Raw genomic sequence first — 25,755 nt, 5'->3', positions numbered from 1 at the left:
ACTGACTGACCCACTGTTGTGAAGACTTTGCAGTTTTTGCTGAGGGCAATGGCGATGGCGGCTTGGCCGACACCTCCTGATCCGGAGTGTATGAGTACAGTCTCTCCAGGGCGGAGTCTGCCCCGAACCACCAGAGAGTAGTACGCTGTGGCATAGACCACCGGTACCGATGCCGCCTGCTCTAGACTCCTTTCGGTCACAAGACATATGACAGAGAGGCAATTAGACACGCATAAAAACATGCAGTACATGCTGTGTTTATGCAGGTACTTTTACTGACAGGTACATTCCATTGCAATCATAAGCTGTAATCAAGTAGCACAGTAGTAGTAATACCAATAGTAATAATAATGGTAGTAATAATAGTAATACTAATAGCTATAATAGTAATACTAATAGTAATCAAAATAATAATAATAATAGTAACAACAACAACAATAATAATAATAATAATTAAAGCATACATGTCAATGAGATTCTTTGCAGAATGGTGCATCATTGTTATTACAACAGGTAGCACACAACATGGGCCAGTTACCAGTTAGTGGGGACATCCCAGAGGAATCTTTCATCCGCATCCACACACGTCGCCAAACCTTTAGCGGGCAGCAGTCCCATCACACGTCGCCCGTTGGGGTCAGAACCAGAAAACTCCATGCCCAGCATGCACTGCTGCAGAGCTAGGTCCCCTAAAACAGGATACATGAGATGAAGAGTTTTCTGAAGTGGCGTTGCCATGTGGCTACATAAGATAATATCATAAGATAATAGTAAACAAACCTGGGATAGCGTCGGGCGGTAGCTTGCCCGTAGCGAGCATTATGTCTCTGAAGTTGAGCGAGCTGTAATAGACACGACACAGCTGCACGTTGGGCTTGCCGGCTATAAAGTGACGCAGCGGCGAGGCAATCCAGCGTAAGGACGACAGGTCACCCCGAGTCAACACATTGACGTAGGCTTGCTCTGTCAACTCTTCATTTGTATCTACAATGACAAACATACAAATATCTGTTTATGGGGGGTGGAATAATGACATTGTTCCTTGATGATTTTCCAAAAAAAACAGAAATAATAGAATATTTTCATAGAAAACCTGTTTATGTCTTTCTAAATCAACATTTATGACATTATTAATAACACCCCTATTTAGTCCTTTTTACATTCATTATTCTTTGTATAGAGTATTATTAACTATTATTATTAACTATGATAGGGTTAGGGTCAGTCAGTCATACCAAGAGTTACACGTTGGTGTCTGAAGACTCCCCAGTGCCCATCTCTGAATACGTTCATGACAAGGTCCCCTTCCAGCACCGACTGCATGGACGGATGGTCCGGCTGGAGTGTTGGCGCATCTGACGAGCAGTCAAGATTCGACACAAATGCACAGCTGGAGAGTGAAGAGGAGGAAATGCAAACATTTTAAAAAGATGATGCATGATACACTCCCAGCAGACGTGCCATACTTTTGCAACCTAGGAACGGAACCAGGAACCAGAACCCCCCTACCCCTTCCTACTCTGTGAGTGGACCTAATAACCCACAGTGGTGATTAAGAATATACAGCATGCTGTTTCATGATCTGATAACAAGGGTGATGCTGCTCCATTGGTACTCAGGCCTGTCTCCTGTCTGACATGCAGTATTGTTTGGGCCGCTTCATGTCCCTCATACCTTAATCACTTGGTCCATCCTGAGAATAAAACCTAGCCCTAAACCCTAGTGTGTCACCAACTTCAATTTCAATGTCAATTTCTGTGAAGAAGCTTGGTGCTGAAGTTCATTCTACCACAGTTCACCAGATGAGACGACACGTGAGATGGGGGGACAAGATGAGAAACAGAGGACAGTCAAAGTTAAAGCGCTAATAAGGTGGTAACAAGGTTTTAACGCCACTATTTCTTCTGACGCAGGATGAACATGCGTACGCCCTGTGTGAGCCTCGTCTGAGGGAATGCAGCAGTGGATGTGGAGCCACAAAGAGGAATTACAAGGAAGACAACGGTTATTTTCATCTACTGTTGCTTTGAGGTGACTTCTCAATTACCAGGATCTCCTCCAGGACGTGAGGAGACAAGGGCTATTTCCTTGAGTCTGAGTCCACAGAATCCAAAAGATGATCCATGCATGACGTGGACACACAGCTCTGGTCTCTTATGTCAGTACAAAGTACACTAGGATCATTTGATCAAACTGCTACAAATCATGTGCAAAGAACCCTAGAGCCTTAGCACCTGTAAAGCAGCACTCGCATTGGAACTGGATAGGGTGCATGTGTGCAAGCCTTTGTGTGGACGCTACCACCCGCCATACCAAATATATATATAAACATGACGTCCTACCGTATTCGACTGCCACCTGGTTCTTGCCGGAGACAGTTGACCATTCCCACGACACCGCAGTGCGCCTGAGAAGCTGTCAACCACAATGGCGAGTCTGAGGGCTCAGCTAGTCTTGCCTGTCCCAAGAACCACAAAACAAAATGAAGTCATGGCAGGACACTAGTGGACAAATCACATGAGGAAGATACGGCACAAACCTTGAGTGTTTCCACCCACTGGTAGTCAGCACTGTCTACAGGTAGCACAACTGGCTGCACGGTGGGGGCTCCACGGCGACAAAGAAAGAGCACAGAGCCGTAAAAGGACTTCTTGATGGCCACCAGGGTGAGTGAAGCCTCCAAAAACACCTTCTTCCACTGGGCCTAAATGGGAGCACATTAAGCAGGTATTGACATGCATGGTCCTCACAGTGTCTGCCAAGAAGGGATTCAAACCTGTTCTCCACTGACCTGTGTGAGCAGTCCTTGCTGACAGTTGTCATTTGTTCTGGAGAGAAAGTTCACCGTCTCCCCGAGAGTCTCCCCTTTCAGCAGCGTGTGGAGGAGAACAAAGCCCCCTTGCCTGGCTCCAGAAGCCAGATTTGCCACCAGCAGTGCAGGGTCCAAACTGAGCGGGCACCATGCATGGTTACAAACCACCAGGTCAGCTCCGCCGATGGTGCCTCCGGGGGCGGGGCCTGACATGGGGTCCCATTGAGCTGAAGTAACCGCGAGTTCGTCTAAAGTTGTCTGATGGGGAGCTAGAAGATCCCGATTGGCTGCTGTAGCGATGTAGTCCACATGTAGCATGGGCTGGATGTTGAGGAGTTGCATGATGTGGGAGAAGAGCTGTCCGTCACTGGAAAACGCCTGGCGAGGGTGGAAGATAATCAGAAGTTACACAATGCTGACCATTTTACCCAATTCCTTCACCGTCTTACCTCCACAACTTTCATCCTGCCAGGCATGCTGTTTTCCATGACAGTGTCCACACAGTGTCTGAGGGCCGGACCGTGCAGAAGCCCCTGGAGCAGACTGTCCTGCAGCAGACACGCCCGCTCCTTCTCCACGGTCTGCTCCAGCTCCGAACAAAGGTTGCCGTTCAGTTCCAGGTCACAGAGCAGAGCCAGTAGCCGCACCAAGCTGGGTTCTGAGGGCACGGGGCTGGGCAGAGGGCTTTCAGACACCCCCTGCAGCCCGGGGATGGAGAGCTTCACCCCATGAGAGGTTAACTTTTGCTGCAGCCTGTGGATCAATCCTATGGAGAAGATGGATCGGACAGTTTAAATGTCGAATACTCACAAGTCTATGTGGTTCCAGTACCTTTACAAAGTCTCAGCTGCTCCACAAGCTTCCCGTTGGCTGCCAGGCACTGGTTCTCCATGTAGGGAACAAAGAGGAACTCCTCCAAGGTGGGAGGGGTCTGCTGCTGCTGTCGACGTGGTGCCACAGTCGCATGCAGGCCAGTGATCTGGACTCCACCGGCGGCGATTGTGTCAAGGCAGCGGGTGAGGTGGACTGCCACAGCTGTGAAAATTATTGCAATAGAAAAGTCTGATGTCGTAAAATACAGAAGCAGAAGAAGCTGTGGGGGGGGTCCACATGTGCGTATGTACGTTTACAAATAGTAATTTGACAACCGTCCCCAGAGAGAAAAGTGTCAGTGTCCAAGAGGTGACACATACCTTGCTGTTCATCGGAATAATTGCAGACCTTCTCCAGATGGACCGCAGGATCAATGCAGACCGAGCGGATCCTGGTTGGCAAGCGAAGACTCCGGCCCGACAGCCCGACAACAATCATCTGCAGCATGGTGTCCAGGAAGGTCACCCAGTTTCCTGTCCATTGCAGCATGCCGGTGTCTCCTGGCCCACAGAATACCAGGACAATAGAAACTTGAGTAATGCCCAATATAGACATTATATTTTTTCAATAAAACAGAATATAAAAATAGAATAGGGTGCCCTGTAGGTGGCAGCATTGTCTGATGTCTCCCATGAAAGCTAGACCCCTACTAGATACCTACTACTTGGTAGATATGTTTTTTTAACATTATTAGACATGAAATAGCATCCATATAGTCACCTTTACATTTGCATTACCCAAAATACCAGCTCTAATTACAGGAAATCATCCATTTAAGACATAAATTAGCATTATGCTTGTGTGTCTTGCGGACATATGGACAGGAAGTGAGGTTGGGGGGTGTTACGCAATGTTATTATGATTATGTTATGACTATTGTGCCAATTACTGACACCCCTTATTTACAATACACCATTTTAAATTCCTTGTATTGTACTTCATCTGGACACTGTTATGTTTAACAATACCTCGTGTAGGCAAAAAATATGATTTGATTTGAATATTCAGCCAGGAAACAGTGTGAAGAACTGTTGGTGACGACACCTGTACTGCAATAACAAGAATACAACCTGCTTGAGTCGGGACTGACATACCTGCATTGTCGGCTTCCAAGATGCCTTGGAAGGTCTTCCCATAGTCATAGCCACGGAGGCGCAGTTCCTTGTAGACATCGTGCGCCAAGAGCTTCAGTTTGGGGTCATGGTGGTCTTTGTGAGATCCCTGCCTTAACTGACTGTGGAACGACTCCAGTGCAGCATCCTCCAAAACGCTCACCTTGCCTGAAAATGACATTATTATTGACAAGACTGCATTTCAACATGGTTTTATATTCAAAAGCATGTCCTGATAAAATGCCATGCATGTGATGAATCTGACTGTATCTAAAATGAAAACCAGTGGGGGGACAAAAGATGCCTACCGCTGACAGTCAGGTTTCCATTCTCTGAAACCTCAAACTTGTTGGTAGCAGGCATGAAACGTACTTCCAACTGTACCAAGCCTGTGAAGAACAAAGTAGAAAAAAAACTTGAGTACTTAAGACAATAAATAAAAATAAATAACACTCATTTTATCCATCCTCTATGCTGCTTATCCTCACTACGGTTGCAGGGGAATGCTGTATATATATACATATATATATATGCACACACACACACCTATTGTCCATAGGTATACCTATACAGAGATGCCCAAAACAAACAAAGGTCATCTCAGACCAGATCATCTCCTGACTGAAAAAAATTCCTGGGAATTGGAATTAATGGGAATTGTTGTTAGTGCTGTTTTTCATTCATTTTTTACCGCTTTCCTCACGAGGGTCGTAGGGGTGCTGGAGCCTATCCCAGCTGTCTTCGGGCGAGAGGCGGGGTACACCCTGGACTGGTCGCCAGCCAATCACAGGGCACATATAGACAAACAACCATTCACACTCATATTCATACCTATGGACAATTTGGAGTCGCTAATTAACCTAGCATGTTTTTGGAATGTGGGAGGAAACCGGAGTACCCGGAGAAAACCCACGCATGCACGGGGAGAACATGCAAACGCTGGTCTCCTAGCTGTGAGGTCTGCGCGCTAACCACTAGACCGCCGTGCCGCCCTTTACTGCTGTTTTTGTCGCTCCAAATTTGCATAAGAAAAATATCAAATAAAGCTAAATAAAATGTCAGAACAGGGAAGGTGCAGCTTACACTATTCCATAGCAGAGCAAATCTGTTTAGCATGTAAGGACATTTAGATCAATAATACTATCTGCCCCAATGGCTGGACAGGACACAAAAAAAGGATACGCTGCCGTGGCGGCGACGTGGGCTCTATCCAGCCGCAGTGCTGGAATGTTTGTTACAATAATTTACCATAAAAATGAGCGGGTACACTAACTAAATCAAACACCTATTTCCACAACATTATGTGATGCAACTCACCAGCCTTTGGCAGAATGGTGGCCCTGTGGATGGCGACATCCTCAAACATCACAGGAGTGGTACCCATGACAAGACCCAGGCTTTTAACCAAGGTCCGCCAGGCCAGCACCAAGTAGCCTGTCGCGGGGTAGAGGACTCGCCCATCGATGCAGTGTCCTATCAGGTAGTAGTCCGGAGACTCAGGATTTATGTCTGTTGGTCAGAGTTGGACATCACAGACAGTAAGTGAGGGAAAAGAGAAACAATAGTGAAGACAAGAAGATGTCAGTACTGATGTTGTAGACAGCAGCAGAATTGGATCCAGCAGCACCAGAGGAGAAATCCTCCACCTTGGGAACATCCCAGGTCTGGGAATGGTCCCACTGAATCAGGGGCGAGATCATCGGGGTGCCAACCGGCACAGGGTATTCAACTCCTGAACACAGCCCATTCCCATCCACGTTGATGCTAAAAAGGGGTATGAGGGATTAAAGAAATGGCGGTGTAGTCAATGCACACAGAATAGAGCATTCACTGACCCATTCATGTAGAGTTTGCCAATGTGTGAGAGAAAGAATTCAAGGTTATTGGGGTGACCTCTCTTCATGAGGGATAGTGAAACACATGTCCCCTTCAGGCTACGCTTGAGGATGGCCTGTGGTAGATGACAGGAAGCAGAAAAATATATACAGTATATACCATAAATGTGGGTGTATAAGCCACACCCACTCAATTTAGAGGAAAAAAACAGATTTGTACATATATACGCTGTGCCCGTGTATGTCTTGTACAAGTGTGTGAGGGCCAGGCAGTTCTTTATTTCACAGGAGCCAATCGTGAGCTGTGAAAAAACTCACAACGAGCTTGCCAACTCATTGGATATTGCAGGAGGTCATGACTCAATAGAACAGTCTGATTCACTGTGACATCTTACAAAGAACACTAACCTCACCACACAGCAACTTAACACTCAAAAGGTAAAATAAACAACGTTTTACAATAATGCATTTTTTCAGAGTAATTCAAGCAAGCATTTAATTGGAGGACAAACGGCATAGAAAATGGATGGATGTGCAGCAATGCCATCTCTATCCATCTGAGGAAGCCAGAGGGAGGCTGATGTCATTGCAGCGCCCCATGAATGCATTGCTCAGGTGCAATAAGTTTTTTTTTTTAATCATATTGGTACATGTCTGTATATATACAGTTTGAGTGTTGGGTTGCAGTGTGATGAATTTAGTAGAGGATGTCCATCTCCCACACAAGCGGTGACTTGGGGAAATGAGTGCTGAACAGATGCAGTATAAATGGGATTTTTTTCCTTTCCTCCTGGCAGCGCCCCCAAGCGAATGCCACCCTGGGCACTTTTAGCTAAAACTGCCTCTGAGCATAATGGAAAATTGGTTCGCCTCTGCACCCAACCAAAAGTTTCCAGACCAATAAAACGCTGTGTGATAAATGACATTTGCTTTGCGTACCTGAAGGAGACCATGAGGTGCTATCTCCAAGACAACAGCGTTGTCAGGCACCAGGCTGAGGCCCTCCTGGAACAGAACGGGGCTCACCAGGTTGTTCACGTGATAGTCGGCCGAACTGTACAAAGCCAGCGAAGAGTCCCACTCCGACTGGGGGATGCTGGTGCTCACCCAACGGGATGAACGCTGCCGTGGATTCTTAATGACCTACACCAAAGCCAATATTTATTTCTCTTTATCCACCAGTGCCGTACATTCCAAAGGGACTGCATGTTGAAAACCAGCATACCGCCTTTAGGGCCGTTAAGAGGGTAGGAGCGATGGAGGCCATGTAGTGGGAATGGAAAGCCACACCTGCGCTGCGGACCTCCTTTGCAAACACCCCCTGTTCCTTCAGCTCCGACACAAACTTACTGACCGCCTCCTGATAAACAACACAGGTTACACCAGGCGTGGCCATAGTGCGGATGATGGTGATGAGGGGTCATCCAGGGGTCATTCTACTCTATTGTTGAGTGTCTGTAACTGTGGGGAGAAGACATCTGACCTGAGGACCAGAGATGGTGACTGAATCTTCAGCGTTGTGGCAGGCTGGGACGATGCCCTTGGGACACTGAGCCATACACTCCTTCCAGGTCAACCCTGAAACATCAAGCACCAAACTATTTAAAGCAGGGGTCTCAAACTCAATTTACTAGGGGGCCACTGGAGCTAGGGTCTGGGCGAGGCTGGGCCACATCAGGTTTTCCAAAAAAAAAAAAAAAAAACGCATACATTAAAAACAGAAAAATGAATAAACTTTGCTTTTGTTCCGATTTTCTCCAGAAAAGCTCTGATAAAACATTCCACTGTTTTCAAATCTTAATCTTAATTTTTATTTTTCTACACAAAATAAGATGAAAAATAAATAAACAAATCAAGAATAAAGAAAATCAATCAGTAATTAAAACTGCAAGCAGTGATGAGCGGGCTCGAGCACCCCGACGCGGTCGGGGGTACGCGCGGGTCGGGGGTACACGCGGGTCGAGGGCGCGCGCGTGTTCGGACGGGCGCGCGGACGCACCGTACGAAAAACCGCAACGATGGGATAAGCGGTAAGGGAGTTACGGCACTCGCAATTTTCCGGCGACGCCGGCGGTGAGGCTGGTGCGCGGTCACGTCCCGTCCGGCGCCCCGAACCGCCATAAAAAAATTTGCGACGATCGGACCATGCGGTAGGTACTTGCGGCGGATATACGTTTCCGCCTGTGGGTGGCGCTATACAGTCTATGCGCCCACACGGTAACGGACCGGAGGGTACCCCGAACCACCAGAAAAAATTAGGTGCCGATCCGACCGTGCAGAAGGAAGTTACGGCTGATATACATTTCCACCAGTTGGTGGCGCTATAGCGTATGTACACACACTGTCATAGACCAAAGGGTAACCCGAACCACCAGAAAAAAATTCGGGCAGATCCGACCATGTGGGAGGAAGTTACGGCAGATATACATTTCCACCAGTTGGTGGCGCTATAGAGTCTATGGACACGCAGATTCAAAGAGTGGAGGGTGACCCGACCGACCAAAAAAAATTTAGAGACGATCCGACCATGTGGAAGGAAGTTACGGCTATATACATTTCCACCAGTTGGTGGCGCTATAGAGTCTATGTATACACACAGTCATAGACCAGAGGGTACCCCGAACCACCAGAAAAAATTTGGGACCGATCCGACCATGTGGAAGGAAGTTACAGCTGATATACATATCCACCAGTTGGAGGCGCTATAGCGTATGTACACACACTGTCATAGACCAGAGGGTACCCCGAACCACCAGAAAAAAATTCGGGCAGATCCGACCATGTGGGAGAAAGTTACGGCAGATATAAATTTCCACCAGTTGGTGGTGCTATACAGTAATGTACACACACAGTCATAGACCAGAGGGTACCCCAAACCACCAGAAAAAATTTGGGGCCGATGCGACCATGTGGAAGGAAGTTACAGCTGATATACATTTCCACCAGTTGGTGGCGCTATAGTGTATGTACACACACAGTCATAGACCAGAGGGTACCCCAAACCACCAGAAAAAAATTTGGGCAGATCGGACCAAGTGGGAGGAAGTGACGGCAGATATACATTTTTACCAGTTGGTGGCGCTATACAGTCTATGCGCCCACACGGTAACGGACTGGAGGGTACCCCGAACCACCAGAAAAAATTAGGTGCCGATCCGACCGTGCAGAAGGAAGTTACGGCTGATATACATTTCCACCAGTTGGTGGCGTTATACAGTCTATGTACACACAGTATAACAGACCAGAGATTGACCCAACACACCAAAAAAATTTTCAAGACAATCTGACCATGAATCAGGAAGTTATGGCAGATATACATTTCCACCAGTTGGTGGCGCTATAGAGTCCATATACACACACAGTCACAGACTGGAGGGTGACCGAACCCACCCAAAAAATTAGGAGACGATCCGACCATGCGTGAGGAAGTTACAGCAGATATACATTTCCACCAGTTGGTGGCGCTGTGTTTTGAACATGGGTTCTGGAGCGTTAGGTGCGTCCTGTCATGATAGACTTCTCCACCGAAAATCATAGTGATACGTGCAACGGGTGGCGAGGGATAATGATTTGAAACTTCTAGGTGGCGCTAGTGTGTCAATTTAGATTGGTGTCACATGAGAGCACCACCAGGGCGCTCAGGCCTGGATTCTGACCTTACGTGTAAGATTTCAGCAGCCTGTGACCTTCTGCGGGCGAAATATGAGCCTTCGATGGTCAATGGCGAAGGCTGACCATTCGCCGTGGCCACGCCCACCACATGTGCTTTACACACATCACAGTCCATCAACTGACATCATCAGTCTGTCAGTCAAACTGTGTATTGACTTTGATGTACATTGCTTCAAGGCAAGGCCAGACACCAGGCAGGGCCAGATAAGGTAAAAGTTAAGGTTAAAGTAAAAGTTTGGTGGCGTGCCACGCCCACATCCTAAGTAGCAGCCCAAAATCCTTCGCAATTTAACGTGGGCCATCCGTCTAGTGTCCGTTGATGCTACAACGGACTCATTCGGTCAAACCCCCTAGGAGGAGTTCGTCGAGATACGACCCCTACATCCTCCCCCAAATGGCCGCCGCCACCTAAAATGGCCGACTTCCTGTTGGTTTTTGAACATGGGTTCTTGAGACTTTTTTGTGCGTCCTGTCACGAGTGATGTCTCCTCCGAAAATCATGCCCATACGTGCAACGGGAGGCGAGGGATAATTATTTTAAAACTTGTAGGTGGCGCTAGTGAGTCAATTTGGCTTGGTTTCAAATGGGGGCCCCACCAGGGCCCTCAGGCCTGGAATCTGCCCCCCCTTATGAGTTTTCAAGCACATGCGACCTTCTGCGGGCGAATGATGACCCTTTCTTTGTAAACGGCGAGGCCTGAGCATTCGCCGCCAGGCCACGCCCACCACGTGCGCTTTTCCTGCATCATGGTCCATCAACAGGCTTCACCAGGCTGTCAGGCAGTGACCTTGTGACCTCGGTGTTCATCTGATGAATCTCCTGCCAGAAAAGGCCTCATGTAGATGACACGCCTTTAGCCTGTCGCCAATAGGTGGCGCTGCGACGAAATCAGGAAGTGACCTACGGGGACCTTCGGGGCGGGGCCATGATCACATGTACCAAGTATGATGAAGATCTGACCACGTGGAGGCAAGTTATTCACGTCTACAGTTACGCTCAGCGTGCAAGGCCCGGGCAGATGAAAAAGGGCAAAATTTGGGGGCGTGCCACGCCCACATCGTACGGAATATCCCAAAATCCTTCGCAATTTAACGTCAGCCATCCGTCTAGTGTCCGTTGATGCAACAACGGACTCATTCGGTCAAACCCCCTAGGAGGAGTTCGTCGAGATACGACCCCAACTTCTGGCCCGAAAAAGGCCGGCGCCATCCAAAATGGCCGACTTCCTGTTCGTTTTACAATATGGGTTCTTGAGACTTTTTGGTCCGTCCTGTCACGATAGACGTCTCCACAAAGTTTCGTGACGATAGGTGAAACTGGTGTCGGGGGCCAATTTTTTCAAAAATAAAAGGTGGCGCTAGAGAGTCAATTTTGGAACATTGTTTTCGGGACCCCCACCAGATCGAAATTTTCGGCAGACCTGACGCGCTTGCAAAATTTGGTGAGTTTTCGGGCATGTTCAGGCCCTCAAAATGGCCGTCGAATCGGCAGAATAATAATAATAATAATAATAATAATAATAATAATAATAATAATAATAAACATTACGATTACAATAGGGCTTTCGCACTGGTCAGTGCTCGAGCCCTAATAAATAAATATAATAATAATAATAAAAAAAACACCAAATAATACAAACTTAAGAAACCACATATAGTTGGTCGGTAGACAAATTATTTTTTTCAGATTAAAATGAACAAAGCATTATTAGAGCCCTGTAGACATGACAAAACACGACTATAGTCACATTTATACTCTTTTTATTTACAACATATTGCGCAACTGCAGGGTCTTGAGACACATGCTAACTCGCAAACTAGAGAGCTAGCGACCTAAACGGTAGCCTTCAAGTTATTTCCTTTAAACTTAAATAGCCAAAAACTTACCACTTTCACACGCATAGGGAGGATAACTATTAACAGTTATTTAACCTTTAACATGAACATTAATCAAACGTAATAATTTTTTCTGGGTACATGATACCATACAGCATCCATATCAAACTTGCGCGGGCCGCACTAACATTACACTTTCATATCAAGGCGGGGGCCTCAAACTAGTGTCCTGCGGGCCACATTTGGCCCGCGTGTTTGAGACCCCTGACTTAAAGGATGTATGACAAGACATAAAGTCACCCATTTGTCATAGAAACGACCGCTACGGCTTTTTATGTCAACAAAAGTGGTCTGAAAAGTACGTTGACTCATTTTAGCAAGAAGAAAAAGTTGTCATGGCACAGCAGACGTCTGAATGTGAGTGATGTGCACTTGCTCTCACCCACTGCAGCCATGGCCCCGGGAGGAAGATCTGCCTCTTTGATGCAACGCCCCCTCCAGTAGGCTGCGAGAATGGCCTCCTCATGGCTGAGGGAGCCGTCAGCATAGCCGCATGCCAGCTCTCCCACCGAGTGACCCACGATACCGTCAGGCTTTAGTCCCAGCTTAGCAAGCAGGTCTATTTGGGCTATCTGCAAACAGATCAAGCACACAGGTTATACTTTTTTTGCCAGACTTATACTTTTGAAGTACTTTTGGGTGATTTAGTTTTTTTTTTTAATTGTATACATTCTTCCTGACATTGTTGCCACTCTACCTGTACAGCGGCGAGACCCACAAAGGCATTGACCGTGTCTTCGAAAGTGGATTCATCAGCTTCCTGGAGCAGGCGGGATATGACTAAACCGGTGTCCTTTAGGGCCTTGTCTGACCGCATTATGGACTCTCTGAAGTCAGGCAGCTGCATCATGCTGCGACCCATGCCCGCCCACTGCGTCCCCATACCTGGACGCAACACAACGCATCGTCACAATGAAAATGTCAGGAACATATCATTCAGCCGATATTGATTCTTACCTGAGCAGATGTACCAGAGGGGCCTGGGAGTGGCCTGCACCGGTTGCACCTCATTGATGTCAGCCTGAGAGCCAATCAGAGTGTAGCCTCGATAGGGCATGCTAGCAGTCGTTCTTCCAGAGACTTCATTGAGCAAAGACAGGAAGCAGTCATCAGCACTGTGTTCCTTGGCGCTTTGGAGAAGCACGTTCACAGCGGCCTCGGTACGCCCACACGCCTGAATCACACGTGGGACCGTTCTCGTCTCAGCCGGTGTCCCAGTACTCCGCTCAGTGGGGGCAAGAATCACATGGACATTTGAGCCCCCAAAGCCGAAGGAGTTGATTCCAACGATGCCGCCACGTACAGAGATAGGCCGGTCCACGACTTGAACCCGGCCATCGATGAGGGCAGGAATGTCAGTGTTGGGATTGTTGAAGTGAAGATTGGGGGCCCACACGCCTCGCTCCAGACTCAGTAGCACCTACATAAGGGAGCACATTGATACATGCCATCATAGCCCCCTTCAAACCTTCTCCCTAAGTCAGGGGTCCACTGGAGCTAGCGACCTAAACGGTAGCCTCCAAGTTATTTCCTTTAAACTTAAAAAGCCAAAAACCTACCACTTCCACATGGATAGGGAGGATAAATATTAACAGTTATTTAACCTTTAACATGAACATTAATCAAACGTAATAATTTTTTCTGGGTACATGATACCATACAGCATCCATATCAAACTTGCGAGAGCCGCACTAACATTTAACTTTCATATCAAGGCGGGGGCCTCAAACTAGTGTCCTGCGGGCCACATTTGGCCCGCGTGTTTGAGACCCCTGCCCTAAGTATCTTTATTCCCATAATATTATTACTTTTCTCCTACTTTGTTTGCCTAAAGGGACAACTTTCCTTTGTTGTACTCCTTTCTCATAATACTACACTTCTCTCAGATTTCAACACTATACTATTAAAATCACATTATTTTCCCTCTTCATATTATTCTTGGAGATGTAATACTTTTTTCTTGTCAGAATAACACTTTTTTTTTCTCTTATATGAAATTTTAGGGTTTTATTCCCATAATACTTTTGACTTTATTCTCTTATTTATTCATTACTTTAACTATTTCTGCAACCTCATTTTCTGCAACCAACATTTTGCTACTAAAATGACACACTATGTTATTCTTGTACAGTGACAACTTTTTCCTCTTAATAATTTAACTTTAGTCTTTTTACTGCTGATTGATATTGTTGCTGTTTTTTAAATGTTCTACTTTTTACTCGAGTTTAATCTTTAGTTTTCTATTTAACAGTGAAAAGCCCCGTGCTGCAGATGGCCCCCAGTTTGGACACCCTGACTAAATGTATACTATATCTGCAGTAATGTACCTTTGAGTAGGATCATTTTCCACTAAGTAAGCTTGTGGTAGGATATATGTATTTGTCATTTGCCATCAAAGTAAATCATCTAATAATAAGAACATATTCATATTAACTAAACAACATGTAGTGCCATCTCACTCACCTTTGCTATGGCAGCCAAACCAGAGGCCGGTTCTGGGTGACCCATGTTGGACTTGGTGGAGCCAATGAGCAGTGGCTCTCGCTTGGACTGACAGAACACACTGACGATGCCGTTCACTTCCTGTGGGTCACCCACCTACATGTACATGCATTAGAGCACAAGCAAAGCTAAGATAAACTAAGATGAGTGGGTATTAAAACCACCATTTAGTGCATGTGTGTGGTTGGGCTGGGGGGTCTAGACCGGCTAAGAACTGACCTTTGTTCCGGTGCCGTGGGCTTCAACATACTCAACCTGCTCTGGTGAGATGTTTGCCTCCTGGTAGAGGCAACTAACCAGGGTGCTCTGCATCTCACCTGAAGGAAACGTCACTCCTGCAAGACAAAGGCACAGTCATGGAGACACCAAAGCCCAGGAATGTTATGCTTTATTTGTTTCCCCCATGGTTACACATCTTGGTTACCCATGCCAAACGTATGGCTTAATTTCACCCTTAACCCAGGGGTGCCCCAAGTACGGCCCAGGGGCCTGCTCACCTTGGTCTTTGTATCCATCTGTGTTGTTCCCAGCGTTCAACACTGTAGCATAGACCCTCCTAGCTGCCGACCGCTTGGTCAGCAACACCACCACTGCTGCCTCGGAGCGACAGTATCCATTGCCTGGTTAAAAGAATGGTAGGCATGAATGAATGGAGTGCAGTGAAGGTGTAAGCCTTACAGACTAAAACAGTTTCAACATGTTCTTCTACCTGAAGCATCAAAGGACTTGCACGTCCCGTCAGGACTGAGCATGCCGAGTTTCATGAACTGCACTGAGGTGTTTGGTTTGAGCAGCAGGTTGACTCCCCCAACTAGCGCAGCGTCGCATTGGCCCAAGCGCATGGCGTGGAAGGCGTTCTCTAAGGCCAGCAGGCTGGAAGAGCAGGCGGTGTCGATAGCCGTGCTGGGGCCTGCAGCAGCAAAGACATCCATGATGCAGGCGGCGTACAGTGTACCACATATACCACGTGTACGGCGTACAATGTACCATTGAAGTCAAAGAAGTAGGAGAGTCTGTTGGCCAACATGGCGCGCTGGCAGCCAGTCATGCTGTAACCGAGAAGCTCCTCTGGGTCTCTGCTGAAGGCCTCGCTCGCTTCTGAACCACTCACCCCGACATAGACACCCGTCTTACTGCCACGGAGAGTAGCTGGCTTCAGTCCTGCAACACATGCATGCAGGTTCTCACCAAAAGAACTAGTTACGTGTGATAGCTAATAGTTAGTGTTGCTACACTGAGAAAGGACCCCACTTGATATTCATACTCTACCAAGTTTGAGTCAAGTGCAACTATCATCAAGGGTAAACATGCTATCCTTGAACATGAAAGGATCTGCTCTTTGAAATTAAGACAGACGGACAGTGATCACTAAGACAAACTAGAGTCCTTTTTAGGACTGTTTCATCCAATTCTTCATCTTTGATTGCTGTATTTGACACATTATGTGTTATGTAGTTATGACATCAGTACAGTGGAAGAGTGACTTTGGTGTCAACTTATTCATTTCAAATCACACTAGATCAGGGGACTCAAACACGTGGCCCGCAGGACACTAGTTTGAGGCCCCCGCCTTGATATGAAAGTTTAATGTTAGTGCGGCCCGCGCAAGTTTGATATGGATGCTGTATGGTATCATGTACCCAGAAAAAATTATTACGTTTGATTAATGTTCATGTTAAAGGTTAAATAACTGTTAATAGTTATCCTCCCTATCCGTGTGGAAGTGGTAAGTTTTTGGCTATTTAAGTTTAAAGGAAATAACTTGAAGGCTACCGTTTAGGTCGCTGGCTCTCTAGTTTGCGAGTTAGCATGTGTCTCAAGACCCTGCAGTTGCGCAATATGTTGGAAATAAAAAGAGTATAAATGTGACTATAGTCGTGTTTTGTCATGTCTACAGGGCTCTAATAATGCTTTGTTAATTTTAATCTGAAAAAAATAATTTGTCTACCCACCAACTATATGTGGTTTCTTAAGTTTTTATTATTTGTCGTTTTATTATTATTATTATTATATTTATTTATTACTGATTGATTGATTTTCTTTATTCTTGATTTGTTTATTTATTTTTCATCTTATTTTGTGTAGAAAAATAAAAATTAAGATATTTGAGAACAGTGGAATGTTTTATCAGAGCTTTTCTTGTAGAAAATCGGAACCAAAAGCAAAGTTTATTCATTATTCTGTTTTCAATAAATGCGTTTTTTTTTTTTTTTTGGAAAACCTGATGCGGCCCAGTCTCACCCAGACCCTAGCTCCAGTGGCCCCCAAGTAAATTGAGTTTGAGACCCCTGCACTAGATCGTCTCCAGCCAGACTCTCTGGTTACACTTTCTACGTGTTCTCACCTGCGTCTACAATGGCCTCGTAGGAGACCTCCAGCAAGAGACGGAGTTGAGGGTCCATGGTGTTGGCCTGTTTAGGATGGACTCCAAAAAAGGCCGCATCAAAGCAGCTGATGTCCTTCAGTTTCCCGTTCCTCCTGGGGAGAGCGTACAGGCCTGGAGATACGACAAAGGAGACAAGGAGGAGCAACTAAAACCACACTGAAGTTTTTTGTAAGATGTGAAGGAGCAGGTAGCATATGCAGCTTTGGCAAGTCAAATACCCAACATCAGCATCTAACAGCTTCATGGTGGAGACCAGTGTTCTTCAAAGCATGTTGTGACATTTTTGGTTGATCAGATTTTGAGATATGTTTGACTTTCTGTGACGCAGTAGTCAGATGTTTCACATAAAAACATGAATATATGAACCTGTATATAGTGGAACAGCTTAGTACTGAACGCTGCAACCCACACCTTTTACAGTACAAAGCCAAACCAGCAAAGACAAGTTGAGTGGACTCCTAAAAAATACATACGTACATATCAGGTGTGCCCAGGAGCAATGGACGCCTTATAAACCTTGGTATCAGTCATGTTTCCCAAAGGTATTACACATACAACTAATGGTGACATACAGTACTGTACATTCATTATAATACCACAGGCTTAGACATAAACATAGACTTTCTTTATTGTCATTGCACAATAACACAGCAGTGAAATTGCCAACGAAATACCGTTGCGTGGCTCCCGTGTAATAATAAATAATAAATAATAATGTAGATAATAGATGACATCAAATGTGATCAACAATGTACAGCGTAAACAGTAAATTGCACAAATAATTTAAATAATTTTTGGACAAATAATAATAATTTAAAGGTTGATACACATTCCCTATTACTCACCTGGTGTCCACCTGCGGTCATCTTCTGTCACCATGTCCACTCCATTGATGAGGTTCTCCCAGAACTCCTCCAGGTTGCTTGACTCGGGCAAACGGCCTGATATTCCTGCAATGACGATGTCATCCATGGCAGGTGACTGCAAACAAGAAAGGCAGTAAGAATGACATGGTCAATGAAGTACAGCAAGATGTACAGCAACATCCTAAGCTAACTATTCCACTTCATTCAAACCGCAGTCAGAGTGCTCCAAATGATTTACACTAATGATATTCAACAGCCAGTATCATCTTCTCCCCACCAGGTAGAAGCTGTGTGATGGTAACAGCAGCAAAGTAGCACGAAAAAAAACAGTTTCATGCTAACATCAGCAGCTAGGTAAGGCAAAGGACAATTTAAGGTGTCTTATATAGAACATTAAGATCATGTACAGAATGCAACAAGATAAATAAAATACAAATATAACAACAGGAAGGAATTCAGCTCTCCCAATGTTGCTGTCATCAACTGTTCCGTGTTTGTTACTTTGTACACCACTAGATACTTTCTTCTACAGGAACTTCCAACATGGCTGAACTGGCCATGGACCTCCAAATATCATATAAAGGTCTGAATTACAAGAACATACAGAAGGTTGAAATAAAACTACAAAGCTGTCATTTGAGGAGAATTAAGTCCAAATATGAAGACAAAATGTATTCTCATGAAACATATCTCATATAATCCAGGTGGAATAAAAGCAGACATGTTTTCCTAGGAATATATTTCATTTATCAGTGGGATAGCCCTCTGCTAGGATGTGTCTGATATAATCCAGGTGGAATAAAAGATGACATGCTGTGTTCCTAGGAATATATTTAATTTATGAGTGGGATATCCTTCTACTAGGATCTGTCTGATATAATCCAGGTGGAATAAAAGCTGACATGCAGTTTTCCTGGGAATATATTTCATTTATCAGTGGGACATCCTTCTGCTAGGATGTGTCTGACATAATCCAGGTGGAATAAAAGCTGACATGCCGTTTTCCAAGGAATATATTTCATTTATCAGTGGCATATTCCTCTGCTAGGATGTATCTGATATAATCCAGGTGGAATAAAAGATGACATGCTGTTTTCTTAGGAATATATTTCATTTATCAGTGGGATATCCCTCTGCTAGGATGTGTCTGATATAATCCAGGTGGAATAAAAACTGGAATGCAGTTTTCCTAGGAATATATTTCATTTATCAGTGAGATATCATTCTGCTAGGATGCGTCTGATATAATCCAGGTGGAATAAAAGCAGACATGCAGTTTTCCTAGGAATATATTTCATTTATCAGTGGGATATCCCTCTGCTAGGATGTGTCTGATATAATCCAGGTGGAATAAAAGCTGACATGCTGTTTTCTTAGGAATATATTTCATTTATCAGTGGGATATCCCTCTGCTAGGATGTGTCTGATATAATCCAGGTGGAATAAAAACTGGAATGCAGTTTTCCTAGGAATATATTTCATTTATCAGTGAGATATCCTTCTGCTAGGATGTGTCTGATATAATCCAGGTGGAATAAAAGCTGAAATGCAGTTTTCCTAGGAATACATTTCATTTATCAGTGGGATATCCCTCTGCTACGATGTGTCTGATATAATCCAGGTGGAATAAAAACTGGAATGCAGTTTTCCTAGGAATATATTTCATTTATCAGTGAGATATCCTTCTGCTAGGATGTGTCTGATATAATCCAGGTGGAATAAAAGCTGAAATGCAGTTTTCCTAGGAATACATTTCATTTATCAGTGGGATATCCCTCTGCTAGGATGTGTCTGATATCATCCAGGTGGAATAAAAGATGACATGCTGTTTTCCTAGGAATATATTTAATTTATGAGTGGGATATCCTTCTACTAGGATGTGTCTGATATAATCCAGGTGGAATAAAAGCTGACATGCAGTTTTCCTAGGAATATATTTCATTTATCAGTGGGATATCCCTCTGCTAGGATGTGTCTGATATCATCCAGGTGGAATAAAAGCTGACATGTTGCTTTCTGGTCTCACATTCACCTCTCATTTTTTGTGTGCTGTTGGGCAGTGAGCTCAATGAGCCGCAGTGGAGTCGGCCATCTTGCTACTGGCAGCGTAAAATGTATTGACTGACAGTAAAGATGCTTTGCTTGAGGAGCATATGTAATCATGCTGGCATTGACTGGCAGCTTTGGAGATGAGAAGCCCTACTAAACACGCATGAAGGAGCACGTACAGCCAACAATGTAGTCCATGGAGAGCAGCGTACAAACGATGTGTGTCTCTTGCTTTGTTCCCCGTTTCTGGGCCAAGCCTTTGTGTCAGCGGGAGCTCTGTGACCAATATTTAACATACAGATCCTCTCCCTAAGTTGACACGCTGCTGTACTTAAAGGGGAAGTGCTCTTTTTTTGTAAGGTTGACCATTATTCCCAATCCTTATGTCAAACATCAACACATATTTCTGTCCTTTTTTTGTGCATTCTATCATGAGAAAGCCAGTTAACATGAGCTAGCTAATAATGGATGTCATGGGAAGTAAAGCCCTCGCAAAAACGTATAAGTATATTAAGCAAGCTACAGCCATATTGTTACTGTAGCAGCCATTCCGAGGAGACGTTATGATGGAACTGGCCTAAGCTAAGCTACGCTCCATGTGAAAGACGTTTAGCTAGTTTTAGCCAAATTATGTGCTATCATCAGTGTACCTGTTACTGCATGATCACAGCATGGATATCAAACCATAAAATGTTGTTTTAAGAGGGCTTCTAGGTGTGTTCCAATGACATGTATTGTTAGCTAGCTCTTATTAACTCCTTTCCTGGTGTAAGAAATATTTGTTCATGTTTCAGAAAGGAATTGGGAATCATGGGGAAAAAAAAAAGTGTAATCCATATCCTTAATGACACGCACAGATTTCATGTGAGATAGGTGGAGGGGATTTGTGGCCCAGGATGTGCTGCCATGAGGATTAGAATGAGGAAGCACCTTCAGGAGCAAAAAAGGACTCGGATCACACGCCAAGACCGTGCACGTGACATCTGGCAACACAAACTCAACCGAGCAGAGTGATCAAGTCATGTGTGTGAAGGTCACACTGTTCTATTGTCTATGTGTAAATATATGCAGCTTATCAATGTATTCCGTGAGTATGCTCTTTTATCAAACAGCATACAGTGGCAGTATCACAGTACAACGCACACAGAGCTAGCTTTTATCAACGAGAGCGAGCTAAATATGGCGTTTCCTTCACACAACCATGCTGCTATCAGCTCAGTAGAAAGTGTTAAGAGGAAAGGTTATCAGCGTAGGCTGTGTGGCGGTGTCTCAAGCCAACGTGCGAGGTATGTTAGTGGTTGGTGCGCTCCCAGCACTACTTTGACCCATCTTGGGTCACACTTCTTCAGACGTACAGTATGAAGTCTAAAGCATGCATTGTCATAGTTGAATATGTAAAGCAGGGGTCTCAAACACGCGGCCCGCGGGCCAAATGTGGCCCGCAGGACACTAGTTTGAGGCCCCCGCCTTGATTTGAAAGTTTAATGTTAGTGCGGCCCGCGCAAGTTTGATATGGATGCTGTATGGTATCATGTACCCAGAAAAAATTATTACGTTTGATTAATGTTCATGTTAAAGGTTAAATAACTGTTAATAGTTATCCTCCCTATCCGTGTGGAAGTGGTAAGTTTTTGGCTATTTAAGTTTAAAGGAAATAACTTGAAGGCTACCATTTAGGTCGCTAGCTCTCTAGTTTGCGAGTTAGCATGTGTCTCAAGACCCTGCAGTTGCGCAATATGTTGTAAATAAAGAGTATAAATGTGACTATAGTCGTGTTTTGTCATGTCTACAGGGCTCTAATAATGCTTTGTTAATTTTAATCTGAAAAAAATTGTCTACCCACCAACTATTATTATTATATTTATTTATTACTGATTGATTGATTTTCTTTATTCTTGATTTGTTTATTTATTTTTCATCTTATTTTGTGCAGATAAATAAAAATTAAGATATTTGAGAACAGTGGAATGTTTTATCAGAGCTTTTATTGTAGAAAATCGGAACCAAAGCACTGAAAAAGTTTGTATATTTTTCTGTTTTTAATAAATGCGTTTTTTGTTTGTTTTTTTTGGAAAACCTGATGCGGCCCAGCCTTGCCCAGAACCCTAGCTCCAGTGGCCCCCAGGTAAATTGAGTTTGAGACCCCTGATGTAAAGGATATTGTCAAGTATGCAAATGTGCCATGATCAGGCAGCAGATTGGCTCTATGAGAAGGAAGTGAAATTTTAAGAAGAGTAGACGAGATGATTGTATGATGCTGGGAACATAGGAGGATTATTTACATCATTCATTCACCGCAGCCACAACCAGTTTGGACTTGTCCAACAAGTCGTCAAGGCAAAGCGTGTGGTTGTTTCCTTCAAGTGAGGAGGACACATCAGGATGATACCTTTCCTATCTGTATACTGACTTACTTTACATTGTTCAGGAAGATGGATCTACTCTATCGATACATAAAGCGTTGTTCCCAATAAAATATACCATCAGGAATTAATGCCACCAAGTTAAGCGTGGAATAAAAATCCTAATGAACTGCCTGGCTGTATTTGCTCGGCAGTGCTGTCCAGTTAGTAGTTACTTAGCATGCATGCCATTGAAGCGTCCTGAAAAGCAGAGCTGGCAATGTGCCCGTGAAGAACACCTCCCAGGCTCTTTCCATTACCAGCTTCCTGGTTTGGCACACAGCATTCCTCAGCCTGCTTTGGAATGTCTCACGCTTCTTTGGCTACTATGAACAAACCACAGTCATGGTGAGGGGAACGTTTCCAGCGTGATACGATGGTACTACAGTCCTGTAACGTACATGGCATTTAGACTACTTCCATTCAGCCATCAGTAATGAAGACCATTACAAAAATTAATAGGATCAATACAAATCAAAAAAAGGATGTAATTGATTTGGTAAAAAAGCATTAGACTAGATTCAGCATCTACATTTCCTCTGAAATATGTCCCGTTTCAGGCCAGGAAACACATCTTGTTCACCTAAGTAGCTATTGTTTCATACTAGGCTGCTCATCTACGTTCCAATGAATGAATCATGGTTCCAAACTGTGTGTCATACATGCCCTATTTATTACGAAGAAAAAGATGGCAGTGGTATATACAATGGTATATTTGTATTTGTTTGCATGGACAGCCCCTAAAGGAAGCTGAACGACAGCACACTAAGCATGCAAACACAGCATTTGCCTCAGTGTTTTGAATGTATTTTCTAAATCAAATTGTACTTCTACAGTAAGCCTTACTATGTTAGTGAGCAAAAAGAACAGCCACTTCCTGTGTTTCTTTGTCCTTGTGTTTATTTAGACCACACATTTGCACCTAACAACAGATGCTGTGGTGGTTAATGCACCTTGCTGTGTGAAAGGACACAACATGCACAACATGATGTGTAGTATTCCACATTGGTCACCTGTTGTCAGTAATTGTACACCACCAAAAAAAGCTAACATGACTCTGTTGTGTTGTATTTTTATTCATTCATTCATTCATTTTCATTTTCATTTCATTTTACACCCTGGACTGGTGGCCAGCCAATCACAGGGCACATATAGACAAACAACCATTCACACTCACATTCATACCTATGGACAATTTGGAGTCGCCAATTAACCTAGCATGTTTTTGGAATGTGGGAGGAAACCGGAGTACCCGGAGAAAACCCACGCATGCACAGGGAGAACATGCAAACTCCACACAGAGATGGCCGAGGGTGGGATTGAACTCGGGTCTCCTAGCTGTGAGGTCTGCGCGCTAACCACTCGACCACCGTGCAGCAGTATATTTTTATTTTATCTTCTATTCATACATCTGCATTATTGGGTAATAGGAGTGTAAATGTGACTATAGGGATGCTATGTCATGTCTGTGGGGCTCTAATAGTGTTCAAAATCCTATTTAGCAGCCTATCTATGCTGTAACTACAAAGATATTCAATTTATAAATAAGGAATCATACTTCAGCAAGTCTCCCCTGGCTTATTATGGGTTGCATAATAAGTGATTCTTCGTGAGGTGTGGACATTGTGTTATTAGAAGTAAGTGATGCATACTTTTTCCTCTCTTTCCTCTTACATGTTTGCTGTGTTTTTGTAATTATTTTTAATTTTACATTTGGCAGGATGGATCATTTGACCACAAATGGCTCTCAGCCACACTTTGGACACCTCTACTACTGGAACAACTTGTAGCATAAGCTCACTGTCCAACATTAGCTACATTCAATGCCCTGAGAATACAATGATCTGGATGAATGGCAATATCCACAAGCACAGTCCAATACAATCCGAATAACAGTGTAGTGTTTCTAAGGAGAGGAACGAGGGGTTAGTCATGTGTTCATGGGTGTGGTTGTAGTTTGCATCACCAAGCGATGTTTCAAGTAGTCATGAAGCTAAATACAGTAACTTAGAAACCACTGCACTGTTGAATTTAACATGTTTCTCTGTAAGCATCATGAAGCAATTGTTTGTCGGTGTGCCTCGTGCGGATACATACAGGAATGTAAAATTGTGAATTCGTCTACGTCACTTCCGGCCTCTCATCATGAACCATCAATCAAAGCGAAGTTCGCTATCAGAATGCTAACATAGCAGGAGTCCATATTGTTTGTTGCCAAGCCACTTTTATGATTTTACATCATCCTATTGACTCGCGTTAATTATTTCCGCCACGCGTGTAAGACTGAGTCACGCAATACCGGGAGGACCTGTAATCCGCTAACTAAAACGCAGCTAGCTAAAATGCTTACCTGTTTGGCGTCTTTCTTTCTCAAAAGTCAAGAGCCAAAAACACTTGAATGGGATGCGAGGACTCCTGGACCACGGGGGTTGGCTCGTTTATTCCGTCCGTCGGTCCACAGCGGGCGGGAGTACTTTACAACCAGGAGTCTATTTCCGAGGTGAAAGGCAGCATCCGCGCTTGAATGTTTTTTCTCTTCGTCCCCCTGCTGACTTTAAATGTCTGATATTGTGCCTCGCCACGCCACATGGGCTGACAGCTTCGTCTGGCCGACTAGTCCAATGAGAAAGGAGGCCCGGCTCTCGCATCCAGCCAGCAGCGAGCAATGAGCTCAACGCCCCTCTCATGAAAAAAAAGTGAAAACAAGACCCGGGGTTAGTGGAGTTCAAACCTACGGTCACTAGCCGTGTCTCCATCAAACATCCTCCGTCTAATGCCAATTAAATAAGCCATTAAATTGATGTATTGTCAAAGATAAATATCGGTTACATGGGATTCATATTTTATCTAGTCTTAATTTCAACTCAAATTACACATCTATAAAAAGATGGAGTTTCACATTAATTCTCACACATTTAGACTCACGTGCGCGCCAACGAACCTCTAGTTAAACTAATGACCCAAACTAATGACCCGCCCGCTAAACTAACCAAAATAAAGTTACTGGATGATTACATACTCTCTATACATTGTATTCTATGTTCATACAATTTATTTAAGATTTTACCTTTTTGATCTTGATAGCAGTCAAGGGAAAATTAACCGGGTCACGTTCAGACATGCGCAGACTCAAGTCCTGTTTAGATTACGTAACTACTTTGAACTCAGCGGTTATGTGAGCACGTGGGTGACACGCAAACAGTGACTGACAGGAACGTTCACCAATGCCGCTACGGAGGAAGCTGAGAATCCGGAGAGCCATCCAATCAGCGTCGAGAGGAAGAAGGATAGCGCGATTAAGAGGCGGGGCGACTGATGACGAACCCGCTGGCGTGACCCCGTATGAGGTT

The 25,755-nt window shown here is 44.5% G+C and overlaps 1 protein-coding gene across 1 annotated transcript in view; it reads right to left on the bottom strand.

Annotated features, from left to right (window-relative positions):
- Positions 1-25,582, bottom strand: part of fasn (fatty acid synthase) — a 36,694-nt gene extending 11,112 nt beyond the window's left edge. Inside the window, exons 1-30 of the mRNA XM_058061661.1 lie at positions 25,473-25,582; positions 24,756-25,087; positions 17,934-18,069; positions 17,047-17,199; positions 15,690-15,863; positions 15,412-15,612; positions 15,200-15,322; positions 14,922-15,037; positions 14,664-14,798; positions 13,158-13,620; positions 12,898-13,085; positions 12,583-12,772; positions 8,116-8,210; positions 7,858-7,992; positions 7,572-7,775; positions 6,633-6,748; positions 6,386-6,561; positions 6,115-6,306; positions 5,106-5,186; positions 4,780-4,965; positions 4,006-4,185; positions 3,644-3,847; positions 3,262-3,578; positions 2,792-3,190; positions 2,540-2,704; positions 2,343-2,458; positions 1,236-1,390; positions 781-984; positions 539-689; positions 11-189 (exon numbers count right to left, since the gene is read on the bottom strand). Of these exons, the coding sequence (XP_057917644.1) occupies positions 11-189; positions 539-689; positions 781-984; positions 1,236-1,390; positions 2,343-2,458; positions 2,540-2,704; positions 2,792-3,190; positions 3,262-3,578; positions 3,644-3,847; positions 4,006-4,185; positions 4,780-4,965; positions 5,106-5,186; positions 6,115-6,306; positions 6,386-6,561; positions 6,633-6,748; positions 7,572-7,775; positions 7,858-7,992; positions 8,116-8,210; positions 12,583-12,772; positions 12,898-13,085; positions 13,158-13,620; positions 14,664-14,798; positions 14,922-15,037; positions 15,200-15,322; positions 15,412-15,612; positions 15,690-15,863; positions 17,047-17,199; positions 17,934-18,060 (5,125 nt within the window). The 5' untranslated portion in view covers positions 18,061-18,069; positions 24,756-25,087; positions 25,473-25,582. The remainder of the gene's footprint in view (positions 1-10; positions 190-538; positions 690-780; positions 985-1,235; positions 1,391-2,342; positions 2,459-2,539; positions 2,705-2,791; positions 3,191-3,261; positions 3,579-3,643; positions 3,848-4,005; positions 4,186-4,779; positions 4,966-5,105; positions 5,187-6,114; positions 6,307-6,385; positions 6,562-6,632; positions 6,749-7,571; positions 7,776-7,857; positions 7,993-8,115; positions 8,211-12,582; positions 12,773-12,897; positions 13,086-13,157; positions 13,621-14,663; positions 14,799-14,921; positions 15,038-15,199; positions 15,323-15,411; positions 15,613-15,689; positions 15,864-17,046; positions 17,200-17,933; positions 18,070-24,755; positions 25,088-25,472) is intronic.
- Between the last annotated feature and the right edge of the window lie 173 nt (positions 25,583-25,755).

This window comes from Doryrhamphus excisus, chromosome 22, assembly GCF_030265055.1.
Source record: "Doryrhamphus excisus isolate RoL2022-K1 chromosome 22, RoL_Dexc_1.0, whole genome shotgun sequence".
Taxonomy (NCBI): domain Eukaryota; kingdom Metazoa; phylum Chordata; class Actinopteri; order Syngnathiformes; family Syngnathidae; genus Doryrhamphus; species Doryrhamphus excisus.
The sequence above is the reverse complement of the archived record's forward strand: the minus strand, read 5'-3'. Positions and strand labels throughout refer to the sequence as shown.